This window comes from Acyrthosiphon pisum, chromosome A1 (assembly GCF_005508785.2).
Source record: "Acyrthosiphon pisum isolate AL4f chromosome A1, pea_aphid_22Mar2018_4r6ur, whole genome shotgun sequence".
NCBI lineage: Eukaryota > Metazoa > Arthropoda > Insecta > Hemiptera > Aphididae > Acyrthosiphon > Acyrthosiphon pisum.
In genome coordinates, this window is record NC_042494.1 from 85,872,439 (window position 1) to 85,884,727 (window position 12,289).

The 12,289-nt window shown below is 28.3% G+C and overlaps 1 protein-coding gene across 1 annotated transcript; it reads right to left on the reverse strand.

Annotated features, from left to right (window-relative positions):
* Nucleotides 1–465: 465 nt before the first annotated feature.
* LOC100159129 (putative uncharacterized protein DDB_G0282133) lies at nt 466–9,594 on the reverse strand. Its single transcript, XM_008182945.3, has 8 exons — nt 8,881–9,594; nt 5,422–7,929; nt 4,960–5,157; nt 3,105–3,280; nt 1,388–1,542; nt 1,081–1,327; nt 853–1,007; nt 466–786 (listed from the first exon to the last, which is right to left on the reverse strand). Exons 2-8 carry the CDS (start codon nt 7,906–7,908, stop codon nt 662–664), a joined length of 3,543 nt encoding a protein of 1,180 aa, XP_008181167.2. The 5' UTR covers nt 7,909–7,929; nt 8,881–9,594; the 3' UTR covers nt 466–661.
* Between the last annotated feature and the right edge of the window lie 2,695 nt (nt 9,595–12,289).

Genomic DNA, 12,289 nt, shown 5'->3' on the forward strand with positions numbered 1-12,289 from the left:
CTATCAGATTACGGATACGGTACAATTTATAGAGTCCAATACTTCATACCGTAGGGATACGTAAACCCACACAGCTGACCGAGTGTCTATTCTATATTGTTCTGTGATATTAATTTGCCTGATACCTAACATTATTGTACACAAATATACGGTTGGTAGTGTGGTATGATGGTTTTCTGTCGAGTGGCATCTTGTCGGATTTTGGTGATGGCATAGAGTAATATTACTCTATGGACCCAATCAATTATATTATGCTATTATCTAAGGCGGGCGATATACTATGGCAACCACTACGATTTTGTGGGATCATAATATGTCACAAGCACAAACATTGACTGTCCTGTATTTATATCTATAGTATTTGCTACCTTAGTGCCCTAACAAGTGTGATAGACACCGCAAAACAATATTAATTTGTTATTAATTATTTTTATGCAAAAACGTCAAAAACAAACCATAGAAACGTGCATGTCGTATCGGTTTTATTCGTACACTCGGTAAAGCCGTAAAGGTCCCTACACACTGCAGCGGTGGCGGTAGCGGTTACGCAAAATGAATCCGGATACAATTTTACCGCCACCGCTGCAGTGTGTGGCGTCCTTGAAGAAGTTTATTTAAAAAAAAAAATAATATTTATGTATTAAATAACAATTAATCATTTTTATTGATTATTAACTAATAAATCATAATCTTTAACTGTAAGCCTAGGAAATTCTCTTTCGCCATATTTATCAATTCTTATTTTTAATTTATCCACTTTGTGTGCATTTAAATAATCCAATGTATCTAAAAATAACATTAAAAAAAATGTGTTAGTACATAACCTTTATGTTAAATTAAGTATTAATTTACATCTGACGTTTTCTTTTATGTCTGATGGGACTTTCTTATCAATCCAAGTATGAAAAAAACCACAAATAACTTTACTTTTTGCACCTGGATACAATTTATTGGTTATTTCTATCCAATTCAAATCCGACCAATGTTTAGGATTTATCTGATCTAATCTAAAAAATTATAATAATATTATATTTATTATTACTTTTAATCTATTAAGTATTAACAGATCAAATAACTTACAATTCCAACACAGTTAAGTTGAACGTTGACATTAAAATAGGTTTTTCACAAAATAACATGGTATATAAATAGTTCCATTGATATCTAACTTTATTATAAGTAATATTTTTGCCGAGTCTTTTTGCAATTTTAATAAATATGTCCTTTGTTATTGTCAGATTTTTCAAATGTGTCCAATGTTCTGTATTTGTTTCTAATAGTATATTTGTAAATAGTTCTTGCCGCTTTTGATCGTCCCACACAAATTCTAATGAAATTACAATTTACTTTAAAATGTACTTTTTAGTATTGATATAATTTAACTCACTTTCACGTTCTATATGTTGATTTTTTAAAACTCCATGTCTTCTGTAAAGCTGTAATCTAGTTCGGTTTAGAATTAAACTTAATACAGAAAATTTATTTTTAATTGCATCACATTTGTCTACTTTTATAATTAATTGGTCTTCTTCTTCACTAAAACTACGGAAAAAGTTATACAGTAAAGTTTTTAATAAATAATATTGTATTACAGTACAAGCTCCCTATCTTTACATCAAAAACATAACTCAATTTTCTTCATTCTAAAAAGTAAAAATCATTACTGAGTCTCAGTGTTTCACATGTAATAATAGTTTCTCCTTTCAAGCCACGTCATTGTCTCTAATTGTTTATCCTAATGGTCATCATAATTAGACTTGGAGTTTCATACATACTGTCAAACATGCTAACACCTATTTATTATCTAGGGTCAACATTTTGATTCATGTCACATTTAGCCACTAGAATCAAACACTGTGACACCCTAATATCGCAATAATAAACAATCTTAAATGTATATTTTAGAAATATTCTTTGATTAAAAAAAAAAAACACAGTACGCGGAAATAAATATATTTTAATATATATAAATTAATTAATAACTATTTGAGTTGCTGGGTTCAATAAACGTTGACACTTGAAATTTTAATTGGATTAAATGTTAATGGTCAATAATATGTTAAGATAAAATAATAATGTGACTTTTTTTCTGATTATTATTTGTCTGTAATCTGTATCATATTAGTAAAATTTACTTATGATGTTTATCCTTAGTAAATAAAAGTATAAACAGCCTTTATCGCTAAGTAATATTATAAAAATAACTTTCATTTATATAATAAGCAAATAATACTTTTAAATTATTATTTCATTGCATTCCTCATCAAAAAACTATAAAGGTGGACAGTGGCGTGCCGAACAGTCATTTTTTGAGGCAATTGCCTCAAGGGAAATTTGGGTGGGTGGGTGGGTGTGTTAGTATAGATGTGCAACTTATACCTAAAAAAACTTAATAATATTTATTATTTTGAATAATAAAAAAAAATAGTGAAAAAACTGTTGGTGGTGGGGAGGGGGATCAAATTGTATAGTTTGCCTCAGGTCTGCTTGTCAGTTCGGCACGCCACTGAAGGTGGATATAAAATGTTTTATAATAAATCAAATAGACTAACACAGAGGGGGTTACAATGAGGCGATAAAGGGGTGTTGGTCCCCCCTTTAGCTGTCTTTTTAACGTTAACTTTTATTATAATATTTGGTTAAACAAAAAGGTAATTTAATTTTTGAAAATTCACAGCCCCAATTTGGGGGACTTCTGGATCGGCTTCTGGAGTAACAAATAATAAAAGTAAAATAAAATGAAAATACAGATACGAGGTATTCTATTTACATGACAGTGGTAGCTATAAATAACAATATGATTTTGTTTAGAATATTTTTTTCTTTTTCCCATGGAGATTTTGTGGCTCCCCGGTTGAGAACCACTGCACTTGGTCATACCAAGAAGTATTGCTCACACTATCACTCGCTATTTAGTGTGGGGAAGATCACTTGTCTGAGGATTGCACCAAAGACCATAACCTCCTAGTCAAATGCACACTTTGTGAGGGGTTTGATGTGGCCAACCCCCCAATGTAGACAAATTTTATCTTTTTATTATAATTTTATAAATATAAAACTAATCATTATACTAGTATAAATTATACAAACGATAGAATACATACCATGTTTTGTCTTGGTATTCATTAAACAGAATATTGAATCTATTAAAAACAGAATATAACAATCGGTTAGGAAGTCCAGCAGATATATAACGAATAAATTGTAATCTTTCTGTAGGACTCAAAGCTATTTCCAAACCATTAGATAAGAATGGTAGAATATTTGAAATATTGTATTCCTGAAAATAAAATTATCATTTAATATTCATATTTTGTTATATTGTATTAATAATACAAATAGTTAAACAAAAATATTCATTAAGGCATAAACTATAATTTTATTAGTTGACAAATTAGAACAGTTTTTAATATTTAGACTTAAAAATGTATAGTTTTACAGCAATATCATATATTTTATATTTTATTATTAGTTAGCCTAATTAAGATGGAGATAAACTGCACTATCACTGAAATTCCTTGGACTACCTTTAAATTATAAATCAATGCCTACTAAAGATTTAAAGACATAATGAAATTTTAATTGAAAATGTTTTACAATGTTGATTGTTCACATAATTAAAATTTGTTTGCTATGCAATACTATTCTTAATGTTTATTTTTATTAAATGTTAAGAATTAAAATTTCTCTTTTTAATTGTATAGTTTAGGTCTTTAAAATTTAATTGAAGTTTATTAATTATTGTATAATACTATAGTCTTTCAACAAAGTATGACAAAAATGGTGAGGAATATGTTGATTTTTACAAATTCCTACCATTTTTATCATACAAAATTGGAAGATCCCATATATTTATATTATAGAGTAACTTATAACCTTGTATACAAATTAAAAGACCAAAATTTCAAAATGTTAAAAGAAAATGTTGGTTTAAATTATAGTAAACCTCGTTTAAGAAATTTTTCTGCATAAGACGCTTTTCCGACAGCTCTTAGACATTTCCTATACTAATTAATGCCCACATAAGAGGCTCCTCTAACCTGGTTCTTTGAATAGCGCCTAAAAAGAGTCTTACTGTATTCGATTGAAAAATATAATTTATCATTTAATCATATTATACCAACCATGTAGGTATGTCAAACAAGGTTGTGGAGAGGCGGCTCCAGTTTTTTATGGGATGGAGGGTGGCTAATAGTTAATTAATTAGTTTTTATTTATTTAAAGTTTTAACACCTCAAAAGGGTAAAGAGTACAGTTCCAGTTATTATAGATTTACAAGAGATTATACATTGTGAATCTAAATATTCAATAATTAAACAAAGAAGAGAGTAAAAAAGCAACAAATATATAATATACAATAAATATCAGCTATTTAATATCAACTAGTATTTAAGTATTTAGTAAAACAAGTAGTTAAAGATATGACATTGAATGAGTTTATCGAATTTTGGATGGGTATTGAATGTGGATTAGACTTGCCATTGAATAAGTTCAGGTTTATAACACTAGTAAATACAAATATTGTATTCATTAATATAAACAAATCTAGTCTTTCCGGCTGGGAGTCAAAAAATATTTTTAAACATATTATAAATGAATACACTCATACTCTTTTTACCAGTAACTTCTTAGGTTATAAAAGCTAAAAATTATTATTTTCTTACGATATAATTTAATATTAAAATCAACACTATTGATAAAAAATAGATTGAAATCTTGTAAGTTTTTTTTTTTGTTTATAAGTCTTAATGGGCCAGCAAATGCCATTAGTTTGTATCTATAGTTTGTAGGAACTCCAAACTTCTAATAAACACTATTATTCAATATTCATACCTAACTGTACTTAAAATTTAATGAGGGCATTAACTTATGATTGTACTACAATTTATAATAAATAGTACATCATCTACTGAATGCTGATATGAGCCGTGAAATGGGTTTTTTTAAATATAATACTACCTTTTGAAATTTTGACCAATATTCTCGAATCATATTATCTTCATCTTTATTAAATACTCTTAGTTTGATCAGAGGATTGTGCTTCTTTATAATATCCATTTTGCTTTTATTTGGTAATCTACATAAAGTAGTCTCAATAAAATGAATTTTATTTTCCAAACATTCAGGTGGTAATTTAATAACTAAATCTTTTATATCCTAGGAGAAATAAATACAAATTATATAAAGTATATACTATAATATACTAGATACTCTGTTCCACGAGAAAATTCATTTAAAATTACAAGTCATTTCTGTGATATAACGTATGACATTTCCTCTTACACATGGGCTGATGCCTGATGTTAGCCAGCTGTGGTGTGGGGATGCGTGGTAGTGACAGTTTTTAATCGGCCATTCTCTTGTGGGATAGAGTAAATTATATATATTATAAAAAAAATTAAGATATCATAGGTTTTATACCTGTGCAGAATCAATTTTTTCAACAATTTTTTTCAAAATAATTTTTCCAATTGTTTTTAGTAATAAAATATCTGATGCTTTTAATTCACATTTTTTATTTATGGTTTGTTTGATTTTTTTAGACAAATGTTCATTTATTTGTTTGAAATTAGGATGATTTTTTAGTGAAGGGTCTTTATTTGTTAGATACTTCATTAAATTAAAACGTTTTAAATTAATGTTGGTATTATTAGTTGATGATTCCTCAAAATTATATAATTCCATGGAATTTAGCAGAGTCTTTAATCTACTCTGGCTTTGGGAGATCATAGGCAAACTAAGATTGTTAGTTATTTTATCGTGCTTTTTCCTCTTTTCAGATTCCTTAGTTGCAAGATGTTCATTATCTAAGCTATCATTAATTTCCAGTGAAGCAGATGCTAATACTTTGGTATCAGAGTTATTCAAATTTGGCTCACTAACTTCTTCACACATTCTTTCAAATATTTCAGAATCATGATTGGTATTTGAATGTATTAAATTTAAGCTTTTATTATGATTTCTCATCTTTTTCGGTTTTTTAGTTGGAACATTCTCATCATCATTATTAAAATCATTTCCCAATGAAATATCTGGCAAAGCATTCATTTCAGACATTCTTTTTTTGCTTATATTTTCAGTGGAATCAGGATCATTAATATTATGTTCATTATTTTTTTCAAATGTTTTGAAATGTTCATCATTATTGGTATTTAATTCTATTGAGTTTAAACTGTTATTATGATTTTTCTTCTTTTTAGGAATTTTAGTTGGAACATTCTCATCATCATTATTAAAATCATTTCCCAATGAAATATCTGGCAAAACATTCATTTCAGACATTCTTTTTTGGCTTATATATTCAGTGGAATCAGAATCATTAATATTATGTTCATTATTTTTTTCAAATGTTTTGAAATGTTCATCATTATTGGTATTTAATTCTGTTGTGTTCAAACTTTTATTATGCTTTTTCTTTTTCTTAGGTTTCTTAGTTGAAACATTATTATTATCCATGCTCAATTCATTTTCCGACAAAATATCTGACAATGTGTTTAAGTCAGGCTTCACATTTTTTCCGTAATACGAATCATTAATTTCATCATATGTTCTTTCAAATATTTGAATTTCTGTATCATGATTTGTGTTGAATTCAATTAAATTTAAATTTTTACTACGATTTTTCTTCTTTTTAGGTGATTTAGTTGGTAAAGCATTTATTTGAGACATTCTTTTTAGGCTTATATTTTTTGTGGAATCGGAATCATTAACTGCATCATTATTGGTATTTAGTTCTATTGAGTTTAAACTTTTATCATGGTTTTTCTTTTTTTTAGGTTTCTTAATTGCAACATTATCATAATCCATGCTACATTTATTTTCCGATGAAATCTCTGATGATGTGTTTAATTCAGACTTTATTGTTTGTTTTATATTTTCTCTAAAATCAGAATTATTAATATTTTGATCATTAACTACCTCATAATTTCTTTCAATTATTTGGATTTTTGTATCATGATTGGTGTTGAATTCTATTGAATTTTCATTGAATTCATCACAATTTTTCTTCCTTTTTGTTTTTTTAGTTGGAACATTCTCATTATCAATGCTACAACTATTACCCAATGAAATATCGGCTAAAGCATTTATTTCAGACTTTCTCTTCCGACTTACATTCTTCCTGGAATAAGAGTTAATGATATTTTGTTCATTAACTTCTACAAAAGTTCTATCAAATGATTTGATTGCTGCTTCAGTGGTGGTATTTAAACTTTTATTGTGCTTTTTCTTCTTTTTAGGTTTCATAGTTGTTAAATCATTTATTTCAGACATTTTTATTTTAGTTATATTTTCCGTGTATTCAGGATCATCAATAATATGTTTATTATCTTTTTCATATGTTCTGTGATCTACATCATTATAGGTATTTATTTCTATTGAATTTAAACTTGTTTTATGTTTTTTCTTCTTTTTAGGTTTCTTACTTGTAACATTCTCATTAACATTATTAAAATCATTTCCCAATGAAATATCTAGCAAAGCATTCATTTCAGACATTCTTTTTTGGCTTATATTTTTGGTGGAATCGAGATCATTAATATTATGTTCATTAACTTTTTCATATGTTCTGAAATGTGCATCATTATTGGTATTTATATGTATTAAATTTAAACTTTTATTATGATTTCTCTTCTTTTTCGGTTTTTTAGTTAGAACATTCTCATTATCCATGCTACAATTATTTCCTAATGAAATATCTGCTAAGGTATTTTTTTCAGACTTTTCTTTTTGGCTTACATTCTTCCTTGAATAAGAATCGGTAATATTTTGTTCAATATATTTTTCACACATTTTTTCTTCAGTATAAGTATTTAACTCTGTTGAACTTCCATCGTATATTTTCTTTTTAGGAGTTTTGTATTCAAAACTTTCATTACGTACATTATTACTAGTATACATTTTTGACATTTGTTTATCTTTTTCACATTTCTGAAAAATATTTATATTTTTAAATTCATGAAACAAACTACCATTATCATAAGTATTACAGAATAAAGCGTAAAAAGGTTTTTGCTTTATTATTGTACATAGTACATTTGTAAGACGGAAACAAAACAATGGTAGGAAAAAAAGATTCAGGGAAAAAAGTCACGGAAAAATTCTTGGGGGAAAAAAGGTCTTGGGGCTAAAAAGTCTGTATTCTAAAGATAATATCTAATAATTATTAAATCATATAATAGGTAACTACTAAATACAAAACAGATAAAACTATAATAATACGGATATTTATAAAATCATAAAAAAAAATATCTCATTGAATTTTAGATAACAATATTATTAAAAAAATATACATATCTATACTATTAAGTTAGATGTCAGAATAGAAAAAAAAATTACGTAATTATAAGAATCCTAGTTGTAATAATCCTAGTTATATTATCGCTGTAACTTTATATTTTGTGCTACAGCTTTTAAAAAATCTTTAAGTTCAATTTTATTTTCGCTGAAACGAGTGCATAAAGCATTTAATCTTAATTCTATTTTCTTTTTTTAATTTTTATTGATTGATCACCCAGTTCATTTAAAGCTAATTTTGCGCGGTCTGCAGCTATCTCATATCTTATTTTAGTAATTAGTTTCCAAATTGTTGGATGATATTCTACTACTATATTATTTTTACAGGGTCTATCTGGGCGAAATTTGCCATTTACATATGTAATATATCGAAATATATATACCTAGGTAAGTAGCTGGTAAAGGGTTGATATTTTACTTTTTTAAACTTTATACCTGTAGGTATGGCTTTACAAATGACAAATAGGTAGTAAAGATAGAAATTATATAAAAGAAATACTATCAACAATGTTAATAGTTTCTATTGTTCATTAGTAAACTGAGTTTAAATTAATAAAATACAAATATTTATAATTTATCACTCACCTATAAAAAAAATGTATGGAGTAGGTACTTGCACCATTAGGATGATTTAAAATGTATTTGCAACACTCAATCATACATATTAATACACACATGCATTACATATTGGGTACCTACTAGTTCTCCCGGAGTGAGATAAGAAATATGATAAAAAAAAAAATTTTAAAAAAAGTACCAACTGTTCAAAACTATCAAAACTATCTTAATACGAATTTTGTGTTTATGAATTTATCGCACTGCACTGAATTCATATTAAGTTATATCATACTTTATCACTGAACTACGCAATTACCGGACATAAACTGTGTTACTGTATATTAAACAACAACGGACAAACATTTACACTCGAATTTCAAATTTTTAGCACCATCTTAAACATTATATCTTTATTTTCAATATAACATATAATTATCTATGGGAAATAACTAATAAATAACAAGCACGATTAAAGATATAAGTATATCTTGTTCTGTCCGTACTCTGTTCTGTAATAAGGTTAGACACTCGGATAACTTCCCGCGTGGATCTACTATCTATAGAGTGCGAGTGCACAAAGTAGTTTGCGTCATGACCACGATTAAAGATATACTGGTTACACATCGAGACTGTATAACACGGCTCGAAAAGCGCGATTGAAAATGTACTGACTAGTAGCACTATCTAGTGGTCTCTTCAACTTATTTTAACCACGTAAATTTCTTAATTATGAAAACTAAGTATTTATATATACCTACTAAATACCTTAGTACTATAATTACTACTTACTTTTATACATTAACAATTTAAAACCACGATTAAAGATATATCATATATCATTAATCGTGATATACACATTAGTACTTGTCTACTTTTAGACACTATAAGTCTATAGAGTATAGACTATAAACAACAAAATTACTTTGTTAGGTTAACAAAATTAGTTGTTGTATACAAATACCACATGAAATTTCCAAAATAACATTTGGAATACCTAAGGAATAAGGATAAAGGAAAAAAAAAAAGAAATGGAAGTAGCTTTAGGCGTATTATTTAAAAAATCAAATCGGGTTTGTTCAAATCATTTTTATAAAGAAGATTTTAATAATACATGGACGTCAGGTGAAGGAACAAACCCATATACAGTAAACTATTATGTCTAATTGAAATTTTTTTTGTTTGGTTTATAAGTTTATTCAATTTGTTACAAAAAAGAGAACAATAAGAACAATTAATGGTAAATATTGGTTAAAAAAAAAAAAAGAAAAAAAAAGGCAGATAAAACATGCTGTAGAAGCCTCCCAGAGGAGGTGTAACGACTATCTAATTTAAATACCTATTCAAATATCAATATAGAACATATTATTATAATATAATAAGTTTATTTTAAAAATAAAGCATTGATATGGTTAATATTACTTTCTACTTCTTAGGTTTGCCTAAAGCGATGGAAACTAAAAAAAGGGGCATTACCATTTCTTCATCCTTTAGAAAAAATGGAAAGTGATAAAGTAGAGGTTTGTTAATTTCAAATTTGTAATGTAATAACTAATAGTAGTACCTACGTTGTATTATTTGATTTAGCTAATTTATTTATTTTATTTCTAATAGTTCTAATATGTTTTAAATTTTTTTGTGTGGTATTAGCCATATTGCCTATTTAATAATTACTAATTATTACTAATTACAATCTTTTTTTTCCTTTTGAATATTTCGTAACGACAAATAGTTCCCAAGTTAATCACCTAGATGGTGCTAGTAGGCAGTCCATAACATATCGCGGTTTCGTAGCCGTTTTCTGCCTGTGCATAGCATAGGCCGTTGGGTAACAAGTTTATCTTTAATCGTGCCGTTGGGTAACCAGTATATCTTTAATCGTGGTCATGACAAAATAGATAGGTATAACAGCAACAATACGAGTTTTAATCTGGTTGGCGCATCCCACCTTTCCCATCCAAAGTCGTAGTTCCCCTCTTTTCATTGGCCGTTAAATTACCCAGACACCACGGTTAAAGATAGCCGTGCCAAAATATAGACCGTGTGTCGGGGTGTAGAGCATAGAGTAATAGTATAATATTACTCTATGATGTAGTCAGAAATCACGATTAGAAAGAAATTATAAAGATTATAATCGTGCACTAAGCGCATCAAGTTGCTAATTGTAAAAGTGACCCTTATCTATTTTCTCATGGAACATAGTCCATAGTTACTCTATGCATGGAATGCGTCAAATATTTCAATGCGACCGCCAGACGCCGAATGGCCGAATACCAATGGTCCATTCCACCGACTAAGCTGATATCCAGACTTCCAGAGGTCCATTCTATTGGTCATATTTCTATTGCATAGATAATATAAGAATGGATAGGACATGCCTATACCAGTTCCATATGAGGCCGTGTGCTTTTTTGGGGAAGAGAGAAAGTAAAGAGAGAAAGACAATATGAGGCTTTTTGAGGTTATGTGCAAAACTGTTTTATTAAATAGTAATGAATAAATATGATAGTCAGTTATATTTAGATATTTGTCAGTTTGTATTTTGATTGTTTTGCCACCTGTACCTGGAAAATGGAAATTGGAAAATAATATTTTAACAAAATAAAATTATGTTATTTAATATTCATTATTATTTATCAATTATCACATCAATATTCGCCCCATATAACCTTAAAATAGTATCACTAAATTTTCATGTGATAAGTTCTTATGTCCTATCCATTCTTATATTATCTATGTTCTATTGGCGATTGGCGAACGTTTCAATAATCTAGCCCATTGCACACGACACTTGTTTTGCTGCGTGATTGACTTGCTCGATTTCCTGGCTTCCTGCTTTGTCCCAAGTTTGAAGTTAGTTGCTGGATTGGGTGTTGTGGTGTCAATATGTAATTTTCAATCACCGTAACCAACAATGTTGCCATCACAGCTCCCCATACGGGAACCAGCAGCAAAAAAGCGTCGTGTGCGGCGCCGCGGGCTTGAGACCGTGTATTCAATTATACAAAGATATCGAATGATTATAATAATAATATATTATGTAAAGATCGTTCTTGTATGATATAAATTGGCCGTAGAAAATATAAACCAGATTGATTCAGTTTTTAGTAGAAAATGTATTGGTAACTTTTTATTAATCTCTATCAAGTTAAGAGTTAACCTTTAAACTGATGAAATCCAACCAAAATGGGTTGGGGTGGGACGACGCAACCCACCGCAAGCATAAGTATAGGCTGTAGCGATAAGACAGCTATGTGCGACAGTAACCAACATTTGTGACCCATGACAGAATGCCTAAAAAACAGTGCACAACGTTTAATCTCTATGCACGATTGGGGTTCACTCTCAACCTGAATCTAGAATTTCAGCATTAGCTAATAAGTAATAATTAATAAATTCTGCAAAATTAATTAACGTACTTCCCTCAAGCTCATCTTCA